The following is a 25788-nucleotide window of genomic DNA, read 5'->3' as shown; positions in this document are numbered from 1 at the left end:
CACGAGCCTCGTCTGGTCTCAGGGCCTTCCTACAGCAGCTCTTGTGGTCTGGGCTGCTCCCTGCCCTCCTCCCCCACTATCACCAGCCGAACTTTTGCTGAGGCTTTGACATGTCACATCCCCAGGAAAGCATTTCCCGGCCACACCCCCTCAGGCCCCTGAACATCATGATGCTTGTTTTAAGGCAGGGGCCCCCAGCCTCTGGGATCTAACACCTGATGATCTGAGGTGGGGCTGATAACAGAAATCCAGTGCACAATAAATGCCATGTGCTTGAATCACCCCAAAACGCCCCCACCCCGGTCTGCGGAAAAACTGTCTTCCATGACACCAGTCCCTGGTGCCAAAAGGGATGGGGAACAATGGTTAAGGGAAAGGAAAAAAAGAGAACGAGAGCTGCTATTGGTGTCCGCCGTTCATTGTACAGGACACATCTCCAAAGGCCAGGTGGAAAGCTCATCCCACTACTGCACCCTCAGCCCTCAGCACTGCGCCTGCACTGAGCAAGTGCTCCATACATTTAGTTCACGATTCAGCATCTGAATCATCTCTGATCAAGGCCTAGTGTCTCAGGAAAGGTGTCTACAAATTCTTGCAGAAATTGACTGTTTTGTAGCGGTTCCAGGGCTTCCCTGATGGCTCAGTGGGTAAAGAATCCGTCTTTGATGCGAGAGATGCAGGTTCCATCCGAGGCAGGGAAGATCCCCTGGAGGAGGAAATGGCAACCCACTCCAGTATTCTCCCCATGGACAGAAGAGCCTGGTGGGCTACAGTTCATGGGGTCGCAAAGAGTTAGACACAAAGGAGTGACTAAACACACAGAGGCCCCAAGAAGCAAGTATGAGCACCTACCGAAAGAAAATTCTACTGCCATAGAGACAAGTGCCATCAATCATCAGAGCTGCGTGAAAAGCAGTAAACAACTGCTTTGGGAGAATCGGTTTTATTTTTTCTCATTAGTAGATAACAAAATAGCATATCAATTATGTCTCCTTTATAACAAATGTTATGTACTGTCATATAACTTAATGCTTATTTTAATAAATAAGCTTATTTCTAATCACGGTAGAAATGTAAAACAAAACTAAACCAAACAGAAACACATGCATAATTGGCAAAATAAAAGCAAGGGCGATTGTTTGGGAATATCTGGCAAATAACATATCCATGTTGCTGGATATAAAGGGATGGAAAGTTAATTTCACGGGAACACAGTCCCTATTAGTGTGTTACTTCCTGTACTCAACATCCTTCCCGATAATGAGGCACACACACTGGAGCTATCCTGAGTCCCGAAGTAAAGCGAGGCTGTGATGGAAGCACACGGCCATGACAATGCAGCTTCGATTTCCAGCACACAGAGATAAGGGCAAATGTCAAGAGACCCTGTCTCCATAGAAACATTTTAGTGTGATTCCAGATTACTTCTCCAACAAGAAAGGGAACCCTTTACGAAGCTTACCTAAAATGAACCGTATGGACTCAGTTTTAATTTTGTATTCTGAATCTGACAGAGCACCTCAAGACTGGAAACACGAGCTGACGGAGATACCATCTCAGGCCACGCAAGGAGAAACTGGACAGGCTCCGGGTGACAGACACTCGATAAGGTTCTTAACGTCTCAGTTCAATTTGTGTGGCTTTTGCTAATGAAAAAGGCCACCTTCAGAGCACTGGGTTAGCTGACAACTTCCTTCTTCACTGGCTAAATTTAGAGAGAAACACTCCATCATAACAACTGAGACAAGAATGGGAACTGATGTCATATGAAGATAAGAGGAAAAGCTCCATAAAGAAGCAATATCTCTTCACTCTTCACATTTGCTTAGGACATCTTCCCAGGGGAAATGAGAGACAGTCACAGGGAAACATGACCCAAGATGGCTAGGTGTGCAGGGTGACACTGTTGGTGAAAACTAAACCCATGCTCCTCAAGTGTGACCTGTCCTGATTCAATAGCTATGGACATTCAAGAATCTTAAGGCAAGATAAGCTTTTATTAACTGGCCCCAAATTAACTGAGCCACATTATTGGGTGTTTCATATTACTTAGATAAACTTTTTGATCGTTACTTGGTTATTTAACGTCCCAGTCTCACGACATAGACTTAACAAAAGACTCTAGATTAGCCTTATTTCAGTTTAGGATATCATGCAAGTTAATGCTACCCATGAAAGTTCTATGGTATTTGTTATTTATATTCTAAGGGGTGGGGGAAGTGGGCAAGAATGGAGACAAGTATGTCAGAAACGGAAGAGAGATCTAAGAAGAAAAGGAACAGACTCAAGAGGTCCTCTTGAATTTTCTATTACTGAATAAACTATACTTGTAAAACTTCCATTTGAGACCCCCAGCTGTACCAAGTATCTTTATTTATAGGTAGAGAAAACAGTTTCACCCCCCAAAGGAGAAAAAAAAACCCACTATTCATTGTCTATAAATAGCCAAACTAAGAGGATTCCCTGTAGTTTTTGGTTCAGTCTCTAAAGAAAGAACTACATATTAGGAATGTGTCCATTTATTTATATAGCACTTCCCATTTTTCAAATTAAGTTCACATTCAACATTTCCTGAAACCTAACAGCCCTGTGAAATCTGTTAGATGGCCCCATTTATAAGCAAGACCCTGGAAACACGTGGCATGCCTGACTACAGAGTTAGGTAGGGCTGATACACTACATCTACTAGATCAAAACCTCGTCCACTACATCCCTTCATTCAACCATTAACAGTGTCTATATGTCAGGTCCCCTTCTACAGTTGGTAAGATCAACAGAACAGAGTCCTGTCCTCGGGCAATTTAGATACAACCCTGGTCTCACAGATGGTCAGCGATGTTTGTTACGTGAAGATGCTGATGGTTCAAGGGAGAGAAAGGAAGTCTAAACAAAAAGAAAACACTTTATGACTGAATTACTTGAAACTTCTAAAATACATTACTCCATTTGACCATGCATGCTATTTTATAAATAAAGTTTAAGTTAAAACTATAATTTCTGATGCCAGTTAATTAGCTGTAATAATTAGCTATAAATTACTCCAATAAGAATTCTTCAGTATGGAGGATTAATTATGATTTCTTCTCTATTATCTTACAATACCACCCTAGAACTGCAGCTAACCCAAGCCTAAATCCACATGGAGAATAGGAGAGGACATATTATCAGACTAAGAAGAATCATTTTGTTTAGAAATTAAAAAACCAGATAAACATTAGGTGATGGACCCAGTTGGGTTTCAACATTCTGATGGTCCACAGTGGAGGATAAATGAACAAGGGCCTGGAAAAGCTCTGAAACTGAAGGTAAGGGTCCCAGAGGGTACGGCATTCTACCCTACCCTACCCTACCCACAGGGAGACTGGTAGCAGACACAAGATGACTGATGCAAAGTGTATGGGAAAAGCATTAAAACCCTTGGGCTCCCTTTCTGGCTCATGCAGCTGCTCCTCTCCTGCTTTCTCAGAGACAGGTTTGATCACTTAAAACTGAAACACAAAGCTGCTAGACTTACAATACTTCACACAAATAAGGGTGCCTTACGAAAAGACAGGGGGATCAAGAGACTATCTGTAAACTAGCTTGTAAACTCCATGAGGACAGACTTCAAATATGATATGGGCACTTCTGGATCCCCATCACCTAAAACGGTGCTCAACACAAACCAGGTCCATAATAAATACTTGGCAAGACTTTAGCAGATGCGCTTTTTAAATCTTCAAGAAAGCAGAATACGTCCCCCCCAAAAATATCAAGAGTAAAAAAAAAGGAGAGAAAAATATAAAATCTGAACACCAGTCTAAGAAATTCCATATCTGACTAAAGGAGTAGCTAGAAAGAAAGAACAGAGAAAACTGGAGGGGAAGGGCGATTACAAAGAAGCAATGCATGAAATTTTGCAGAGCTGAAGTTTCCAGATTAGAACAGACCACTGTCTAGCACCAAAAAAAAAAAAAAAAACAGCAATTTCAAAATACCAGGAAGAAAAGATTCTAAAATATCCAGTGTATTTTAAGCAGAGAGATCAAAAATGAGAACGGTATAGGACTTTGACAGCAATCCTCAAGCTAAAACATAATGTAACACTACCTTCTCAACTGTTGGAAATGGTTTCAAACCAAGAAATCTAAATGCAGCCCAAAGAACAAAGTGTAAAAGACAGGTACAACAGAGTCATTTTCAGACATACAACATTCTCGGCGTTTACCTCCCACATATCCTCTTTCCTCTCCTGCTCCCCACAAAAAGCAACAGCAGAATACACTTCACTAAACTGGGAGACTTCACTAGAAGTCTCCGCTATTAGCAATATGATGCAGAAGACACAATGCGGAATTCCCAGGATGAGGGCAAAGGAAGTCCCACCATGATAGATGCACACAGGCCTGCAGAGAACAGGTAAGGCTGCGGGGAGAACAAGGGTACTACCTGGAGGAAGAGTTAAACCTCATGAAAACCCTTGGTCGGAGTCCACATCTAACCGCACTGTGAAGGTTTCATTTGGAGAGTCCGAGGATAAATTACAAAGGTCACTAACTCTAGGAAAAACAAAGTTAAATAAAACAAAAAAGAAACAATGATAAAATATTGCATGGCTTAGATATGACTTTTGCTATCATAATCAGTACTGACGTATCCCAAGATTGGTAAAAGCTACATGGGAGAATATGCCGAGAAAAGAAATAGCTGGGAAGGGGGAGAGGTGGGAGTTAACAATGAAACCGTCACCACTCAAAGTAGAAAGCCAACCGATAATGACTAAATTGGATAACTCAAGCAATAGCCATAAAAGCATGGAATTTAAAAGAGGGTAGACAACAAAACCAGAAGAGCTTTCAAGAAACTGCATCTGGGTAATAAAACGGGCACGGGACAATGTGGTGGGAACTTACTATTTTCCCTATTACGTCCAGAGGACTAATACTAAACTATAGACGTATTGTGCTATATAACATATTAACCTTCAAAAACTGTTTTTAATCCATTGGACCACCTATTCTAATCCATTTCTTATCTCATAATGGGATTATGGATCATGGATCTTTGGAACAAAAGCATTTAATGTCACAGCCAAAGAGGATTTAGATTTATATACAAATGTAGTAAAAGACTAATTTTGGATTTGAAAAGCTAGTTCTCTGCTCAAATACTTTCATATGAAAGTTAAATTACACTATGAATAAAACTGTAATTCTTGTCCTCCTGACCTCACAATTCTGCCTGAGCCCCTTGCCAATGAAACGAAAACTAGATAATAAGGCACTAGATAAAATCTAGATAAAATATCTAGAGTAAAAAACTAGATGAAAAACTAGATAATAAATCTAAAATCTCAAAAATAACCACCAATTAGGATTAATTTTTCAGCCATAATATGTTACATTGTGTTAAATCACCTTGTGTGCAAGTGAACTAAAGCAGGGGTCGGCAAACCTATGACCTGGGGGGCCCAAATCCTTCATGCTTCTTTGTAGAGTACCACCAACTATGAATATTTTTAACCATTAAAAATGGTAAAAAGCAAAAATTTAAAAAACAGTGTATTTCTTGACACATGAAAAAAAAATCCCATGGAAACTCAATTCTCTGTCTACAGCCTTGTCCACTAATGTTTATATATACAGCTGTTTTCTAGGGATGGCAGAATTGGATGGCCCACAAAGTCTAAAATATTTCCTGTCTGATCTCTTTCATATTGTTGATCCTTGAACTTAAAGGATTCTAACTGAATTTTAATTTCAAATGAAACTGAGCCAAATGCATAGATGAAAACATACACAAAAGAAGTCCTTGAATCAGAGGTGTCGGAATAAGGAAACTTAAGGATACAACCCTTGAAAGAGGAAAGCCCAGGGAGTTTGCTGATCTGCTTAGGGCCATTCAGGGAAATGAGACCAGAATCAAGAGCAGAGTCTTGGCCATAATCTTACACATGCATCTGTCACCAAAGTTTTAACCCTAAGAAAAAGAAATGCAAAAATCCAAAATGGTTGTCTGAGGAGGCCTTACAAATAGCTGTGAAAAGAAGAGAAGCGAAAGAAAGGGGAAAAGGAAAGATATCCATTTGAATGCAAATTTCAAAGAATAGCAAGGAGAGATAGTAAAGCCTTCCTCAGTGATCAATGCAAAGAAACAGAAGAAAACAACAGAATGTGAAAGACTAGAGATCTCTTCAAGCATATTAGAGATACCAAGGGAACATTTCATGCAAAGATGGGCTCAATAAAGGACAGAAATGGTATGGACCTAACAGAAGCAGAAGATATTAAGAAAAGGTGGCAAGAATACACAGAAGAACTAGACAAAAAAGATCTTCACCACCCAGATAATCATGAAGGTATGATCACTCACCTAGAGCCAAACATCCTGGAATGTGAAGTCAAGCATCATTATAAACAAAGCTAGTGGAGGTGATGGAATTCCAGTTGAGCTAATTCAAATCCTAAAAGATGATGCTGTGAAAGTGCTACACTCAATATGCCAGCAAATTTGGAAAATGCAGCAGTGGCTACAGGACTGGAAAAGATCAGTTTTCATTCCAATCCCAAAGAAAGGCAATGCCAAAGAATGTTCAAACTACCACACAACTGCACTCATCTCACATGGTAGCAAAGTAATGCTCAAAATTCTCCAAGCCAGGCTTCAACAGTATATGAACCATGAACTTCCAGATGTTCAAGCTGGATTTAGAAAAGGCAGAGGAACCAGAGATAAAATTGCCAACATCCACCGGATCATCAAAAAAGCAAGAGAGGTCCAGAAAAACATCTACTTCTGCTTTACTGACTATGCCAAAGCCTTTGACTGTGTAGATCACAACAAACTGTGGAAAATTCTTCAAGAGATGGGAATACCAGACCACCTGACCTGCCTCCTGAGAAATGGGTATGCAGGTCAAGAAGCAACAGTTAGAACTGGGCATGGAACAACAGACTGGTTCCAAATCAGGAAAGGAGTACGTCAAGGCTATATACTGTCACTCTGCTTATTTAACTTATATGCAGAGTACATCATGCGAAATGCTGGGCTGGATGAAGCATAAGCTGGAATCAAGATTTCTGGGAGAAACATCAATAACCTCAGATCTGCAGATGACACCACCCTAATAGCAAAAAGTGAAGAGGAACTAAAAAGTCTCTTGATGAAAGTGAAAGAGAAGAGTGAAAAAGCTAGCTTAAAGCTCAACATTCAGAAAACTAAGATCATGATCACTCAAATAGATGGGGAAACAATGAAAACAGTGACAGACTTTATTTTCTTCTTCTCCAAAATCACTGCAGATGGTGACTGCAGCCATGAAATTAAAAGACGCTTGCTCCTTGCAAGAAAAGATATGACCAACCTAGACAACATATTAAAAAGCAGAGACATTACTTGGCCAACAAAGGTCCATCTAGTCAAAGCTATGGTTTTTCCAGTAGTCGTGTATGGATATAAGAGTTGGACTATAAAGAAAGCTGAGCACTGAAGAGTTGATGCTTTTGAACTGTGGTGTTGAAGAAGAGTCTTGAGAGTCCCTTGGACTGCAAGGAGATCCAACCAGTCAATACTAAAGGAAATCAGTCCTGAATATTCACTGGAAGGACTGATGCTGAAGCTGAAACTCCAATACTTTGGCCACCTGATGCAAAGAACTGACTCACTGGAAAAGACCCTGATGGTGGGAAACATTGAAGCCAGGAGGAGAAGGGGATGACAGAGGATGATATGGTTGGATGGCATCACCGACTCGATGGACATGAGTTTGAGTAAGCTCCCAGAGTTGGTGATGGACAGGGAAGCCTGGCATGCCGCAGTCTATGGGGTGACAAAGAGTCGGACACGACTGAGCAACTGAACTGAAATCCTTTGTTCCTACTCCACTCTTCAAACTTTCCATTACTACATCACTTATTTCGTTTTAGTTAAAATGCTAGTAAAACTTGCTGATTTCTAATTTGGCCTTCCCCACAGGTGGCTCAGTGGTAAAGAATCTACCTGCCAATGCAGGAGACTCAGGTTCAATCCCTGGTTTGGAAAGATCCCCTGGAGGAGAAAACAGCAACCCACTCCAGTATTCTTGCCTGGAGAACCCCATGGACAGAGGAGCCTTAGCGGGCTACATTTCATGGGGTCACAAACAATAGGACATGACTGAACGTGATACATTTAAAACGGACGTCTGCCCCCATTTTCTGTTAACTATGCCAGTAAAGCAGTATGGAATACTACTTAAGACCAGCCTTCAGTGTCAGGGAGACCCAGGCCCTGGCTCTGCTTCCAAAGACCACTGTGTCCTCATTAATAAACTTCTCTAACCATCCCTGTTCTCACGCCTAAAAGTGAGTGGAGTCACTGCCTCAGATAAACACAGTTAGAACACAATGAAAGACATCAAGAACTTAATGTTCTGACTGTCTGAATTAAGAGCTCGAGAATTAAGAGCTATCTTATCATGTCCACATTTTATAAGCATTTGTTACCCTTCAAGAGTTTGATAGGCCATGTTCTCAAACCTCAACGTGCTTAGGAATTGCACTGGTGACCTTGTCAATGTAGATTCTCTTGGCCCTACTCCCAACTACTCTGATTCTTTCATCTGGAGGGTTAAGATTAACGCTTAACCCCGTTTTCAAGCTCCAGTGTGATCTGGACATGAGTGATCCATGGAATAAAGTGTTCCTCAATAATGAAACAGATACCAAGAGCATAGGAAACAAGCAAAAGTCTCAGCAATCACAGCCTTAAGTACTAGCCTGCTTTATCAAAATAGCCAAGAGCTGAGTACTGCTCAGTCCTTTTGCTTTTTCTTTCCCTGCTACAACTATCCTGATTTTTTTTTTAACGTATGCTGGGCTCCGTAGTTAATGTTACATAGAATATGAAGACTATCTCGTAGTTTATAAAAGTTAGGACTTCCAGTTAACACATCCAAGTAAACATTTAGGGAACTCAAAAGGTCTGTACCCAGATCCCAGTGGAACCCCAGTTTACTATCTTGGAATTCAACCACACAATCTTATAACCATCCGAGGAGAATGTAAGACTGGTCCATTTTATTTAGTGGTATGTTTGTAAACAGAAAAAAAAATAGAAAAATATGTATTCCTACAACACTAAAAGGAGCTGAAAACATGACTGAAAACAAGCACAGAACTAAATATATTCTACACTGAGAAACCCTCTTGTGTAAACATGTGAAGTGAATTGCATGCAACACCCGCCCCTCAGGGTAAGGTGTTTCAGTGTCTACTCCAAAACCAGCAACAAGACCCAGTGGACAGTGGCGGGAGTTTGAGGAGGTGGGTAGACGGGTCGCGGTTACCTTGCTCCAGTCTAAAGCACAGGGAACGCCTTGCTGCTTCCATCTCCGGAGTCGGGTTATCTAGGACATGTCTACACCACTGCAAAGGACTCAGGGATTTCTCTGATGACGGGAATGTCTTTGAAGAGCCAACGTACAACCTTAAAAAAAGAAATCTGCATTATAGGGATTATATAGCTATATAGAGATTACCTCTCTTCTACTTGAGAAAACAACATGTATTTAACAGTTTCTATAACTTAACATTTAATTATTTCAAAATACCAAAGTTATTTTTAATAGACAAACATCCCCGAGTAGAAGATGACACCTTCTGTAGCTTGGTGGCAAGGAGGACTTCAAAAAACTACGGAACATTGTCTCAGCGGGTCAGAGATCTGGGGCTTTTGTTACTGAACTGACCTCAAAGGGGCCACCATGATGATTTGACCAGCTCACTTGTATTTCTGGAAATGAACATTTTCATCTCATCTCTTTGATGACAGCATTTTCTGTGACCTTGGGGTCACGCATATAAACATGATGTGGCAAACAAGGCAAATTTGACTTGCATTTTAAAAAATAAGTCTAAAAACAAATGAAAGTCAGCTATGTGTTGATTCTCTCAACCCTTAAATATATCAGGTATGTCCCCTGTCTCAGATCTATACTAAATTTGGTAGGTCCTTACATCTCAATTAAAACCTGACTGCTTTCCAAAATCTGTTTTGGGAAGAGCTCACTCCAGCACCCACACTATTACACAGAAGTGGTCAGGATAACCACCCCAGAGCCACTCAAGTCATAACATGGATTTTTCTCTCCTGGTACATTTTAGAATATTTTCTAGTGATAGGGCAATACAAAAAGCTTTATCTTCAGGCTTAACCAGCAGTTGACTAAAAAAAGGAAGAAAGAAAATTACAATCACAGGCTCCAGTAATTGACCTTGCTATATAAAGCTGCATTCTAATTACAAATCTCATTAAAGTAAAACTCTTTCAAGCAAAGTTACCATGATTCCAATGCGGTGGTATTCCTGAAATAACATACTTTGTTATTCACTCTTTTATGTTACAGTCTGGTCCACCACCTATTAGAGTAATTTATCCCAGATGGTTGCGGAATGTACTATTTAGCAAATTACCCTTATAGTTCACGGTTGGCAAGCTTTTTTCTATAAAGGACCAGCTAGTAAATATATAGGCTTTGGGGCCACAGTCTCTGTCGTAACCACTTAATTCTGCCTCTGCAACCCCAAAATATCACAGATGATAAATAACAAGTATGGCTGTTGTTCCTATAAACTTTATTTATAGATACGGAATGCTGAATTCCCCATAATTTTCACATGTCACAAAACAGTATTCTTTTGATTTTTCCCAATCATTTAAAAATGTAAAAATCTAAGCTGATTAGCTAGATTTTAAACCAGGCAGTAGGTCCAATATGCCCATGGGACACGGTTTGCTGACTCCTGTTAGAGAGGAAGGTTCCAAAATACCTCTTTTAATCAATTTAATAGTACTCCTAATATATCATTCTTCCCTTAGAATGTGGCCCACAGTCCTGGCTTCATTGACAGTATATTGGTTAGTTCAGAATTCTTATTCCTGAGTCCCACCTTGGCCTGCTGTGGCAAGATGATTACCAAGCTATGTGGATCCTCGCCTTTCACCCTTCCTTGCTGTCAGACCCCTAAACTATTACCACAAAGCTCTCTCTATACCCCTAGGTAAACATTAGTCTAGGCCAGTTGTTTTCAATCTTTGACGTATCAAAATCTGAGGATTTGTTAAAACACAAATTGCTAACACCTGATCATTGCAGGCAGCTCCAACCCGATTCAGTAGGTCTGGAGTGAGATCAAAGAACTCAAGGTCTAACAAGTTCCCAAGTAATACTGATACTGCCATCTGGAGACTCTACCTTGAGAGGGATGTGCTGAGCTGAGCCAACTGTGCCAATTCCATTAATCCCATTTGCCCAATGATCAGTTTAAGCACACGCCCTAGACACATGGAGCAATAAAAACTAAGGGGAAATACTTTGATGGGCATGCGAGCAAGTTTCTCCTCATGTTTAAAGGGGTCACAAGAGACGCAATTATGTTTCCTACAACATGTGCACTTTAAAAATAAATACACATGTTAGAAGAATAATACAAAGACAAACAAAACCTACCCACAAAGAAAAGCCAAGGCCCAGAACATTTCATTATCTAATTCTACCAAGTATTTGAGGAACAACAATTCTTCACAAATTCTTTCAAAATAATAGAAGAGAGCCCCACATGCTAACAGTCTGAGACCAGCACAGCCATGAAACCTGATACCCAAACCAGATACAGACATCACAAGGTAGGAAACTGAAGACCCTTATGAACACAGAACCAACAGGTCTAAATGTTTTAGCGAATTCAGTACAACCATATGTAAAAGGAATACATCATTACCAAGTGAGATTTATCCCATGAATGAAAGGTTGGCTTAACATTCAAATATCAGTGTAACTTACCACATATACTAAAATAGAAAAACCATATGATAATCTCAAAATACAAAGAAAAACATATGACATCCATTCCTGATAAAAACTCAGTAAATTGGAAACAGGAGGAAACATCATCAGTCTTATTAAAGACATCTACAAAAAAAGCTTGGAGAAGGAAATGGCAACCCACTCCAGTATTCTTGCCTGGAGAATCCCATGGACAAAGGAGCCTGGCAGGCTACAAGTCCATGGGGTTGCAAGAGTAGACACGATTTCGAAACTAAACGACCACCAAAAAAGGCTCCTTAACGGTGAAAGCTGAAACTCCAGTACTTTGGCCACCTCATGCAAAGAGTTGACTCATTGGAAAAGACTCTGATGCTGGGAGGGATTGGGGGCAGGAGGAAAAGGGGACGACAGAGGATGAGATGGCTGGATGGCATCACCAACTCGATGGACGTGAGTCTGAGTGAACTCCGGGAGATGGTGATTGACAGGGAGGCCTGGTGTACTGCAATTCATGGGGTCGCACAGAGTCGGACACGACTGAGCGACTGGACTGAACTGAACGGTGAAAGGCTGAACACTTCCCCCTTAATATCAAGAACAATACGAGGTCTGCAGGTTCTGGCCACTGCAATCAGGCAACAATTTGGCTTGGATAGAAACAAATTTATCTGTTTTATGACATGGTCATCTATGTAAAACACTGAGGAATAAATACAGTGAAGTGAAAGTTGATTAGTCAAGTCCAACTCTTTGCAACTCCATGGACCGTACAGTCCACGGAATACTCCAGGCCAGAATACTGAAGTGGGTAGCCTTTCCCTTCTCCAGGGGATCTTACCAACCCAGGGATTGAACCCAGGTATCCTGCATTGCAGGCAGATTCTTTACCAGCTGAACCACCAGGAAAGCCCAAGAATACTGGAGTGGGTAGCCTATCCCTTCTCCACGGGATCCTCCTGACCCAGGAGTTGAACCAGGGTCTCCTGCATTGCAGGTGGATTCTTTACCAACTGAGCTATCAGTGAAGCCCAGAATATACAAAAAAAACACTAGAATAAGTGAGCTTAGCAGCAGAAGTATAGAACACCAGATCAAAGTACAAAAGAAAAGAGCAACTAAAAAAAAAGAAAATTACTAACAATCAGTATTTTTGAGATTTCACTTCCATTTACAATAGCATAAAAAAAACCCACAAGATGCCTAAGGATAAATCTGATGAAAGATGCCAAGACCTTTTCCTTGAAAACTATAATAATCGTTCTGAGAGAAATTTTAAAAGATACATATATAGACAGGCCATGTCCATGGGTCAGAGAACTAAATATTGTGAAGATGTCACTTAGCCCTAAATTGATCCATTTAACAAAATTCCAATCAAAATCTCAGCAGGCTTTTTGTAAAAGCTGATTCTAAAATTCATATGTAAGTGCAAAGATCCTAGAATAGCCAAGACAATGAATTCGGAGAGCTACTGCTAACTAATTAAGACTTATCATGAGACTACAGTAATGAAGACAATTTATCAATAGGACGGCACGAGGATAAATAGATCAATGGAAAACCAGATGGTCCATAAATAGAAATACAGATACATGGAAAACTGATTTTTGACAAACTACAAAGACAATTCAATGAACAAGAGGCAGTGTTTTGAACGAACGGTGCTGGAACAAATACATGCAAAAAGTGAGCCTTGATCCATACTTGACACAATATCCAAAGTTAACTCAAAACAGATCACAAAAACGTGAAACCTAAACTGTAAAACTTTTAGAAGAAACCATAGATGAAAGTCCTGCTGTCTTTGGGTTGGCAAGTATTACTTAGATACATTTTTTAGACTGAAAGCATGATCTAGAAAAGAAAAAAAAAAACAAAAACTGGACTTCACCAAAACTAACAAGTCTCTCTGCTCTTTGAAACAGACTATTAAGAGAATGAATCACTAACCATGGATTGGGAGAAAACACTTACAAATCATTTATCAGATAAAAGAACTTATAAGGGGAATACATATGAAATTCTACAAACTCAATAAGCAACCCAGTTTTTAAAAAATTAACAAAAGATTTAAACAGACATTTCATCAAAGATCAATGGATGGCAAACAGATGTTGAAAAGATGCTCACCATTACTCATTAGGGAAAAATGAGAGCCCCAGTGAGACACTACTACACAGCTATTAGAATGCCTAAGGAGAAGACTAGCCATAGCAAGCCTTGGTGACAATCTGGTGCAAACGAAACTCTGCTACACTGCCAGTGGAAATATAAAATGGCACAACCACTTTGGAAAAGATTCTGCCAGCTTCTTTTAAAAATTAACATACACCTACTCTCTGATCCAGCCACTCAAAAATCATAAAGTATTTACCAGAAAGACACAAATGCTGTGTGTCCACACAAAGACTTAATAGCCCCAAACTGAAAACCTCAATGTTCATAAAAAGATAAACAGATAAGACAAACCATTATTGTGTCCCTATCATCTAAAACCCTCACAATAAAAAGAAATGAACTAGTGATTCATATAACACATGAATTTCAAAATAATTAAATAAAGTCCCCTACATCAGAACCTTCAAATCACAAACTTTCAAAGCTGCAAACATGCATTCGTATCCAACTAATCACGTTAAGTTGTAATGGTTCACGTGACTGGCATACGCTGTCCGTGAACGTGCGTGCATCCTCTATAATCGGTTGGTCTTTTGTGTACTTTACTGCGTAGGACTGTATAGAGGACACTATCTTTAAACCCATGATGTATGTAAGCAAGTGGAAAAGCAGCAGTGATGTAGTGGGTACCACTAAGAAGTGACAAGCAATAACAATGGAAACAAAAGTGAAAATAACAGAGTGAAGCAAGGCAAAACAACGGTAGAGCCGCTGTACTGTACTACTGTACTTTAAGGTACTCTACTGAAAGTTTAAAAGTGTCTTTTGTTTTTTATGTATTAACATTATTTGTGTTTGTGTTAAAAGTATTATAAACCTATTACAGCACAGTACTATATAGCCGATTGTGTTAGCTGAGCACCCAGGCTAACTGCTGGACTTACAAATGCACTCTCAGAAAGAGGGGACTTGTCATACCTTGATTTAAAGAAGCCAGACCAAACAAAAAAAGGACATGCTCTGTGATTTCACTGATAAAGAAGTGCAGAAAATGCAAACTAACCTCGACTGACAGAAAACAGACCAGTGGCTGAGTTGGAGGTGGTCAGGATCAGAAGAGAATGAAATACAAGGGGCCACAAGGAAGTTTGGAGTGCTGGAATATATTCAGTATCTTGACTGTGGTGATAGCTTTATGGATTACACATACGTCAATATATACAAAATAGTACATTTTAAATATATGCACTTCACAGTTCACTTACAGAGTAATGAATCTTTATTAAAAATGTCACAAGACAATAAGCAGCTGACTGCATCCTGTCCTTCAGTGAGCCCGGAGCTGCCATCTATCAGGCAGGTGCCACAGCCCCCACAGACATGAGCCACAACACTAGTCACCATGCAACTTCTTTATATTTCAGTTTCTTTTAATAAAATTTCCTCACTGCTTAATACACACACAAGTTCATGCACTGTCTGAGCCTTGGCTTGTTTACGAACCTATCTCAGCGCCCATGTGAAGTGCGTCTCTGCAAATCACCTCCAGCATCTCCCGGGACAACTGTTCCTTCCTCCTGCCGCTAGAAACCTCCACCAACCAGCCTGCCTAGGGATTTCACACACTCCCACCATTCTGGGGGTTTTTTTGGTAGCGTGTTTTGCTTTTCACTTGCAGGGGATCCCCTTAGAAAGACGTCCTTAATCTCTCCATGCCCACGTAATCTGGTTCTCTCATTTGACCACATGGCCTTACAGCACATTGAAAAGCAGCACTCACGTCCCAGAGGCATTTGCGACTGCTCTGGGACCCGCTCCGCCATGGTCACGTACAGGGAGTTATCTCTTTCATCTTCCGTTGTCCATTCATGCTTTCTGCTACTACGTCTCACCCCTATCCTGCAGTTCATAGACTATGGAGGTGAGCCTGTGACTGAAAGCAAAGAATTCACTTGAAAGTCTGCATAAGGAATAACTGGGACCTCAGATCACCTTCTCTACTGCATACGCAAGTCCCACCACTCCTCCACCACCGCCTAAGACCAGAGGCTTACTATGTGGCTAAGGGTGACCCAGAGAAACTGACTTCAGGCACACCAAACCTAGCTGAAAGAGAGAGGAAGCACCTCACTGAACCAGAGGGACTAACTGAAAATCTTCTTGCTGCTGCTGCTACTGCTAAGTCACTTCAGTCGTATCCAACTCTGTGCGACCCCATAGACGGCAGCCCACCAGGCTCCCCCATCCATGGGATTCTCCAGGCAAGAACACTGGAGTGGGTTGCCATTTCCCTCTCCAATGCAGGAAAGTGAAAAGTGAAAGTGAAGTCGCTCAGTCGTGTCTGACTCTTAGCGACCCCATGGACTGCAGCCTACCAGGCTCCTCCATCCATGGGATTTTCCAGGCAAGAGTGCTGGAGTGGGGTGCCATTGCCTTCTCTGAATCTTCTTGCTAACTTGCCCTGTTTTCCCCTTTACATTCCTAAAGCTGACTGCCTTCTATCTCCCAGGAGTACAGAAAGTTTATGTTTGGAGACCCAGATGAACCCCAGAGAAGACCTAGTGGTAATGAAACCTCAACTGACCACCTACCCCATGTCTAGTAAAGTCAGCCAAAGAGCTCCATCCACACAGAGCCTTGACAGATCAATTTCAATACCACCTTTGGGTATGAAGAGACAACAAAAGACATCAGATACATGGAATATTCCTTTTAAGTAAAACCATGAGACTAGAAGTAGAAGGGGAAAAAAGAACTAAAGAGAAAAACAATGCAGGTAACAGATGAAAAGTCCAAGATGATTATAACTGACATCAACTGAGAAAAAAATGTTGTATTCACAAGACAAAACCAGGATATTTACAAAGAAGCAGTTACTTCTTTCTTGGCAAATGAAACTTTTCAACTGTTAATAGAAGAAACAAAACATTCAATAAGTGAGCTTGAAAGATCCAGTTGAGGAAGTCTTCCAGGAGCAAAACACAAAGATTAACAACAGGAGGAGAGGGATAAGAAAATTAAAATTGTACCAGGCAGGGCCCATCTGACTGTTTTAAGTTCTAAACAACATGAAAGTGAAGAAAGGTTTTGTAAAGGCCAAAAATTTTCCAAAGTTGAAGGCAGGCCATCAAGTTCTAGACTGAAGGTGCCCACAAATGCCCAGTGCGACCAGTGAGGAGACAGACCCATACAAGGTACACAATGACACTTAAGAGCCTTAGGAGTAAAGAAAGAAAACCAAAGAAAAAGTCACAAAGAATTCACCGTCCAAATCACAGTGCGCTTCAACAGCTGTAAAACAATAAAAACTGAAATCATGGAACAGGGCCCTTACACATGAGGAAAAATAACTGACTTAGACTTTTATAGCCAGCCCAACTATGAATCTTGCATGAGAACAGATTACGGACATTGTCAAATACACAAGATTTCAAAGTCCTTCTCGTGCATGTCCTCAGAAAGCTACTGAGACTGCACCCCACCCACAAGAATAAATGAAATTCTGAGACAAAGGTTTATGAAACAGGAGATCAATACTACCAAGAAACCGAAGGAGTTACCAATGACAAGAGCACTGTGCATCTAGTCTAAGGAGCCGGCAGTAAAGGATGGAGCGATGGAATTAAGGGTTCTAGAAGGGATGCCACCACAAAGTAAATTTTTAAAAACAGATTTAAGGTATCATCAAATATTTTTGACCTTCTTGAGAAACTTTATGACTCCAGGAGCACGTTTAGACAAAATAATTAGTAACAAGGGATTAAAGAAAGTGAAAAGAAAACAGAGAGGCTGTTACTAACTCTTGGGAAGAACAAAGAGATTGGAGAAAATCAATGTAACATACAATTAACAGGGCTCAGCTAGTAACAGTAATAACTAATGATTTAAGGGAAGAAACTATGAAAACTCTTATGAGAAAGGAAGAACATACGGCGGATGAAGGGAAGAGTGCTTAGTCTTTATTTTCTAAAACAAGTCTATAGCTTTTTAAGATCATGTGGTATAAAGACCTTAGAAATAAAGAATGAAGAAACTGCTAAGGGAGTACACAGCAGTATCTGTATGGAAGACTCAGGGGTAGCAGACAGTTGCTTTCTGTAATAGGTCTCTGTATAGATGCGTTTTTTGTATTATTTACATCCTATTTATTGTATTACTTTGACAGAACTTTAGAAGCACTATGAAAATATATGGAATGAAGACAAAGGATCATTTTTAAGTCAGCCTCTAAAACAAAGTTTCCAGGATAGTTTTGAGCCCTACTACGTCTCTGGCTAGGCCTAGAACTGGATTTAAAAGGAAGTAAAGGGCAATTAGTTATGAAGACCATGTGGTTACAAACTCCCTGAGTATGTCTCCAAAATTACATAAGCAAGGTAAAACCTGTGTTTCTCGTAAATGGCTCTTATCTTCTGAGAAGTCATAAAGTTCACCTCATCATTACAATGCCAGTAATATTTACAATATCCTAATTTGCCACTGTTAATACAACATACCTCCTACCAATTGCTCTTTCACCTTGTACTGTTTCATTGATGGTATGTTAGAATCTGGCAAGAATATCTAAAAAGCCTTAGTCTAACACTTGAGGATCCTACAAATATTAGAAAAGCTATCATTTAAAACGTCACACTCTAATTTTCCTTCCCCTCTCTTCAAATCTTCCAAAAGGAATATTCAAAGTCTACCATAATAACCCTTAATGCTTCAAATGTATTTCAGAATGTCTAGAAAAATTGTCTTGGCTAATCTCAACGTTTGGTTCTAAAAACAACCTTTTTGCAGATAATCAAAAATAAATGTTACTGCAAAACAATTACATGCATATCACAGACCTGTCACGGAAAAGGAAAATGTGTCAATTTTCAGATAAGCCATTTTAAGAGGCTTCAATCACTAGAAGTTTTATATTAAGCAAAGGTAAAACACGGTAGCTGATTAGCACAATCAATCAATCTTTAGTCAGCTTAGATTCAGTAGCACCTGCTAGGGTTAAGCCGGTCAGAAATCTACCCCCACTGAACTATTTAAAAGGATACATCAAGTCTAAATTTTAGTTATTGAAGGGTCCTAAAGCAGACACTCCCTCTCCCTCCACATTTAGATCTAAACTCTATTTCAACCTCTCCCTGCAGGGTTTTCAAAGTTATTCATTTAAGAAGGCACATCAGCAGAGACTTCAGTCAACTCCCCTTGCTCTGAGAAAACACTGCGTATTTTCAATTAGCATTGTCAGAAAGTGAAGTACCCTCTGGTCTTTTCACTGAAAATCAATTATAAAAAAAAAAAAACCAAAACAGTTTAGGTGGTCTAATTTAGCTGTGCCATATGTATAACACAAGGTGTTCAACAGCTTTGATGCAAAACTGGCAATGATTTTAGCCAGCTGTCCAGGGCCCTGATGGTATACAAGGAGGATGAATATCTCATTCACTAAACTTTCCGTAATTTGTATTTTCCACCATTTTACCCTTGTATCATTAAGAACTTTTCCCCTGTCCTTCCCAACTGAGCAAGTTAAAATCCCTGCCACATCCCTTTTACATAAACCCCAATACTCTGCTAATTGCTACTCCACTAAAATAAATGCTTCCTTATATGGTTATATTTTATATCAGCTGGCATGTTTTAATCTTGGCATTGTCTGAATACGCTCGTCTTCTGGTTGAGGTGTGCAGGCCCTGAGATGCCCCAGCGCTACACTATCCTCACGGAACTGTGCTCTTCTACTTGTTTTTCCAAATCCATTTTGCTTTAAAACAGAAAAACTTGGAGTTAGAAAATTCTAACTTTAGCCATAATGCACAAGTGCACTTACTATTTCAACGTAGGACATATACACATAAAACTGAAATAAGTTTAATCAACCCATGTTTGCATTATAAGATACAGGCACTCTGATCCTAATTTTATAGTCTATTGCACTTCATTAAAAAATAATACAGGTCAGTCCATGAAATGGACTTTGGAGCCTACTAATGGGTCACAACCATGCCTGGAGGAAAAAAAAATAATCAATGGTATAAATGCTTTTGAATTCACATAACCTGATTTTTAGTCAATTCTTTCAGTAAATAACTGAAGAGGTTCACATAAGTTATTTCTCCTTGGAGCTTCAGTCCCTTAACACTGAAATAGGTCAGAGAAAGGTCCAGTATGCACTTAATGACTTACTGTTCCCATGGGCACTTCATACCAGTCTGATTCCCTCTCCTGGTCCTAAGAAGGACCCTGGTCCTTTTTAGCCTGGTGACACTGGGACAGAGCCCTTTAAAACATTCTTCTGTACAGACCAGCAAATCATTCATGCGTGAACTGGGACTTTAGTCCTTTTGAGCTTTTAATTTGCTGCTGATGATCAGTTTCTCTGCTATACTTTCTAGTCTGTGGTCTCCTGGAGAGCTGAGGCTGTCAAGTTTGTAATATGATGGCATCAACAGCAGAGCAGGATGTAAAGTTTACTATAGGATTGTAATAACTGGACTTAAGATTCTGAAACCACCAACTCAATTTTCACACATTTAATTCTAGCAGAACTGTGCTAAAATAACCAGACTATACTGAGGCAAAGTTAAACACTTTAAAATTCAACCAAGATAAGAATTTGAAGAAATGAGACAATTGTTTTGTTTCAAAGCTTTTCTTCAAAACAAAAAGCAGAACACATCGTTCTTACATCCAATTTTTTTTAATCAGAAGATGCTTTTAGGTTAAATAACTTGTTTGGGAAAAAAGGCCTATGAGATCTGACTGATTAATAAACTATCACCAAGCAAATGTTATTCTGTTATTCACTGTTTTCTCTTGAGCCAAATTTTGCCTAGGTTGTAACAGAAGATGAACAGTTATATTCGAAGATTTTATTTGAAGTAGCCTTGCATAAAAGAACTTCTAAAATGTTCAATGATTAACCTACATTTGCGAACTTTCTTTCCTGAACTTTCTCTATGACATTTAAGCAGGAAGTACTATTCTAAATAATCAATTTGTTTAACCCATTAGGATAAAGTCATGATAAAAATGCATGAAAAATTGTAGGTAATAAAAGTTAACAGTAACTTATTCCTTAACAGTGTTACTTTAATAACGAATCTAAAAAGAAAAGATACAAATGAACTTACAAAACAGGAAGAGACTTATAGACTTAGAAAACCAACTTATGATTGCGGGGACAAAGGGATAGTTAGGGAGTTTGGGAAGGTCATGTACACACTGCTACATTCAAAATGGATAACCAACAAGAGCCTGTTGTATAAGACATAGAACTCTACTCAATGTTATGTGTCAGCCTGGATAGGAAGTGGGTTTGGGGGAGAAAGGATCCCTGTATATGTTTGGCAGAGCCCCTTCACTCTATACCTGAAACTACCACAAAATGTTAATCGGCTATAATCCAATACAAAATAAAAAGTTTAAAGTTTGCAGGGAAAAAATGATCCAACTGTTGGCACAGGGGGACAGACTGGCAAGATACATACAATGAAAGCTAAGTGTAAAAGTACTGATGTGTACATTTGCATGTTAATTTGTATAATTATCTTGAAGGTTAACAAGGTTACCTCAGTCACAGTAGTAAATTAAGGACAAAAGGGAAGACCTTTGTGACTTTATATTCACTTCTGTGTTTTGTCTTTTACCATGAATATGTAAAATTTTAAAATTTTTTTAAAAATAATCAAGTACATATTTTGTCAGCTTTAAGTGTTTCTTAATAAATAGGGGTGGGAAGTGAAGCTGCTCTCCTGCAAACACATCATGGAAGCCAAATGACGTCACCAGGGTGGGAGATGAGGTTTATGGGGATGAAGGAACATCAGAGAACTCTTCAAGCATCAACAAGTGGGCTTAGTTTTGAAAAGTAAATCCCGTTGACTGCTTGTTCAGCAATAAACCAAGTACTGCAATACAAAAACCTCAATGTATAAAAATGCTATGATTTTCTATAAATCAGGGGACTTTAAAAAAAATTTAAGTCCATCCCACTAAGATTAACAACCCCTCCCTGTTTTTCCATTTGGGATTCTAACCCTGGTTTGTTCTGAAGAAGATACTCTAAACAGTGTCCCATTGGTCTGTAGAAACATCCGTAAAGTGTCAAGGCACTGATTTATTCATTCACCTATATACTTGATGAGTGAAATTAGTAAATCCTGCTACAACTCAAACCTGGTTAGATTTGCTTCAAATCATCTCAAGTGCTGATTGGCTAATCTCATTACGCAGGTGATTTTTTAAGTTACTTTACTGCTGTTTTGACAAAAATTTAACTACAAAAGGAAACCCTAGGTATCAAAATACTAGCAACAGTTGGAGGATAACAAAATATAGTTGAAATCCATTTAATAAAAGAAAATATTACAATTATATTCACAACATATGTGCTAGTAAATCTAATACACTTGTAAAATAGTAAGTATATCATAATAAGTTTTAAAATGCTAACAGTTTTAAAGCACAGGATCGATCCCCATCCAAAATACAGTAAGTTTCCTTCTATTATTTAAGCACACATCTCCAGAAAAGGCCAAGTGGGGACTAAATCAATCTAAAATAATTTGAAAGTGGCGAAAGGGCTTACAGTTACTAGGAACTACCTTAAGAACCACCATGAGGGCATTTTCTGGTGCCATATTCAGGCTGAATTTGAAGTTACAATACAGCCTGGACTTTACAAAAATGAAATGGTTAAAGTTCCAGAAAGCAGTGAGTGGCTTCAATATTTACAACCTGTGTGCCTCCTGCCCAGCTGCCTGAACGTAATCAGGAGGATGACTACCCCTATTTATAGAAAGAGCTCCAAGTATTTTGACTCTCAGAATCAAGTCAATTAGTGAACCTTACAGTCACAGTTCTCACCGTAAGAGTGCGAAAAAAAGGAACCAAAAAGGTTCTCCATCTCTCATTCCCTCCCGAGCAACCATCTCTCATTCCCTCCTGAGCAATCATGGAACAGAAACACAAAGAAAGTGAGGAAAACCCAGCCTGAAGACAGGAAGAGGACCTGAGATTATAGAGAAAAGGACTACAACTATTCTTCAGGCCACTGCTAAGTAGACGTGAATGCTGTTCATTCACCAGGCCTGAACCTAAGTCCCACCTGATCTGAAGGATCTACTCATCTGACCACATCACACTGCCTCTAGTGACCAAGGACAACGTGAACCAACCTAAAGGCATGAAGTGACTACTCCATGAGCAAGCACCATTACAAATAAAGAAATCAGAACTACAACCACTACCGCCCCCAGGCACCCACTGATCTGTGAAAATAGAGCTAACAGATTTCAACCGAATAAGGGCTGCCAGCCTCAAGTTTTCTGATAACTTGTAGTTCCTAAAAAATAAATAAATAAAAGCAGCTTCTCTAAGCTCACTTTTCTTCAATCACGAATTTATTTTTTTAAGCAAGTTCCTCGGGTCCTAGGTAACAGAGTGCCTTCAAGCTGCTCACACCATTCCCCGAAAAGCTTTTTTTTTCTTATCACCCTTACTGATAGGAAAGCCAGTGAGTTCAGCACACTGCGAAAAGCAAGTCAGTCTCTGAAGTGAGAAGCTATCAAAGATGCAGCGAATGAAGACAATCAACAGACAGAACGAACCTCTTCAAGAGAGAGCCATCACTAGGTGGCTCAGGGTACCAAGGAGGTAGGGACAGCACGCCAATGCTGCCCCCAGTCTTGGTTTGGGAGGACAGAACAGTAACAGCGCAGATAGAGGCCAACCCCTACCCATCCCCCAAAAGACTGAAGAAAAAAAAGCAGGACCGAGTGACAAAAAGACAGCGTGGATTTTGCAGTTAACGCTAACGAGGAGCTTTGGTACCCAATCATCAGCAAAGACAAAACAAGAAGATGAAAAGGACCAGCTAGCTCATCCCCAGACAACGGGTCAGCCTGTTGATGGATCAGCCTGAACTATGAGAAAATAGGTTTCCACCCTGGTTCAACAGCCTCTGCTTATCGCCCAGCTCAGCATCTGCCTGGTCACCCCGTCTACGGACGATGGCTGTGGTCCCCCCACTCTCCCGCCCAGCCCTCGCCCTCCCCGGGGGTCGCAGCGGAGCTCGGCAATACCAGGTGTAGTCGTCCTCGTCCCGCCAGGCGGCCAAGCTCTCCAGGTCCAGCGGCTCCACCTCGTCCAGCAGCGTGGGGGGCGGCGAGGAGGGCGCGGCGGCGGCCCCCGGCGGTGTCCCCGCGCCCCCGGGCTCCGGGCCGCCGCCGCAGCCGCCCGCGCCGAAGAAGCCCGCCGCAGGCTTGAAGTAGACGAAGGGAGCCTCGGGGGGCTGCGCCAGGCTGCAGAGCAGGGAGGGCGCCGGGCTGGGCAGGCAGTAGGTCCCCGGGAAAGCGGGGCTAGAGCCGCCGCTGCCGCCGCCGCCCCCCGCAGCCAAGGCCAGCCCCAACCCCAGGCCCCCCGAGGCGGCGGCGGCGGCCGGAGGGCTCCGCGGGGCCAAGGGGCTACAGGCCCCGGCGGGCGGCGGCGCGGCGGGCGGCGGCGGCGGCGACAGGAGCAGCAGGTGCGGGGCGGCGGACGCGGTGGCCGTCTGGCTACGCAGCTGCTCGTTTTGCTTCTCCAGCATGCGCACCAGCTCCTTCAGCTTCTTCACCTCCAGCTCGGTGTTCACCACCTGCCCGGAGCCCGCTCCGGAGCCGCCCCCCGCCGAAGCGCATTTCACCTGCTCCGCCATCATCGTGGGCCCAGAGAGCGCCTCGGACACCCGGGGAGGGGGTGGGGGCGTGCCGAAGCACCGGCTCCTCGCGCCGCAGGGAGAAGCTACGGCTCCTTCCCTACCGCCCCGGCCCGGACTGCCGACCACGCTAGGCGGAGGCCGAGCGGGCGATTCGCATCAGCACCCGGGCCCAGCCTCCCGCCGAAGCAGTCGCCGCCGAGCCGCTCTGCACATGCTCAGAGCGTCCCTCCAGTCCCCTGGGCGCAGTGAAGGCTCCGGGTTTTAGCCGCGGCCCCCGGGCGGGGCGGGGCGCGGGCGCCTGGTGGGCGGGGCCGAGGTGTAGGACAGGACTTTGAGGTGGGGGCCCGAGGCGCTCGCGAGGGGCGGGGCGCGGGCCGGGGTCCTTGGGCCACCGCCCCCGCCCACGCTACCCAAACCCAGGTGCCTGATTGGACGCGGCCAGCACTTTCCCGCCACGGGCACTTCCTCTAGCCGCGGCCGGCGAGGGAACTGCGCAGACTTGAGAACCAGGGGCGGTGTTCCAAAAAAGCAGGCGCTGCAGGTGCCTGCCTTGGCGGGGTACAGAGAATGCCCGCAGGTTTGGTCTTTTGCCAGAGCGCTTGTGCTGAACGACAACATCTACTAGCCACTAGCTGGTTAAACCAATCGAAATCCAAAAGGCCAGGGAACGTTGAGTACCAAAAGGTAAAAACGTGGAGCGGAAAGGCTTTGAGATGATGCTGTTAAGCCCCTAATTGGTAATGCAAAAACAGAGTGGTGAGAGAGCGAAGAGTCCAGGAGAAAGGAAATCGCCCTCTCACTAAGAGGGGGAGAGTGACCAGTTGGTAAAGAGCCAAGTGTCCAGCTTATTCTAAAGTCGTCTGATTTGAACTGTTCTACTACCACCAATGTTTAACACGAAAAAGAGTATTTTTATACCATGTATATAATCATACATTGATTAAACAAAAGATCTTTGAGCTCCTAACCCTGCGCCAGATACCGTTCTAAGAGTTGGCCAAGCATTCAAGTGAACAAAACAGACAAAAAAATCATTGTGGGAGAAACATTAGTAAAATTGAATGATGTTCCATCTGTTAAATAATTTACAAGCTCTTGGGTCTTGCTGGGGTGGGGGTGGGGAAGAAAAGCAGAAAACCTAGGAACTCTGACCCGGGTACCCCTGTCTCTCCTGCGAACTGCCTTTTCTTCCATCTTC

General features: G+C 41.7%; 1 protein-coding gene across 1 annotated transcript in view; it reads right to left on the bottom strand.

Moving 5' to 3' along the window:
* The window catches only part of SLAIN1 (SLAIN motif family member 1), a 52704-nt gene extending 27822 nt beyond the window's left edge, over window positions 1-24882 (bottom strand). The window contains 2 exon segments of the mRNA XM_070380853.1: window positions 9305-9444; window positions 23977-24882. Of these exon segments, the coding sequence (XP_070236954.1) occupies window positions 9305-9444; window positions 23977-24590 (754 nt within the window). The 5' untranslated portion in view covers window positions 24591-24882.
* Between the last annotated feature and the right edge of the window lie 906 nt (window positions 24883-25788).

This window comes from Bos mutus, chromosome 12 (assembly GCF_027580195.1).
Source record: "Bos mutus isolate GX-2022 chromosome 12, NWIPB_WYAK_1.1, whole genome shotgun sequence".
Classification (NCBI taxonomy): domain Eukaryota; kingdom Metazoa; phylum Chordata; class Mammalia; order Artiodactyla; family Bovidae; genus Bos; species Bos mutus.
Note: the sequence above shows the minus strand (reverse complement) of the source record. Positions and strands in the feature narration are given on the sequence as shown.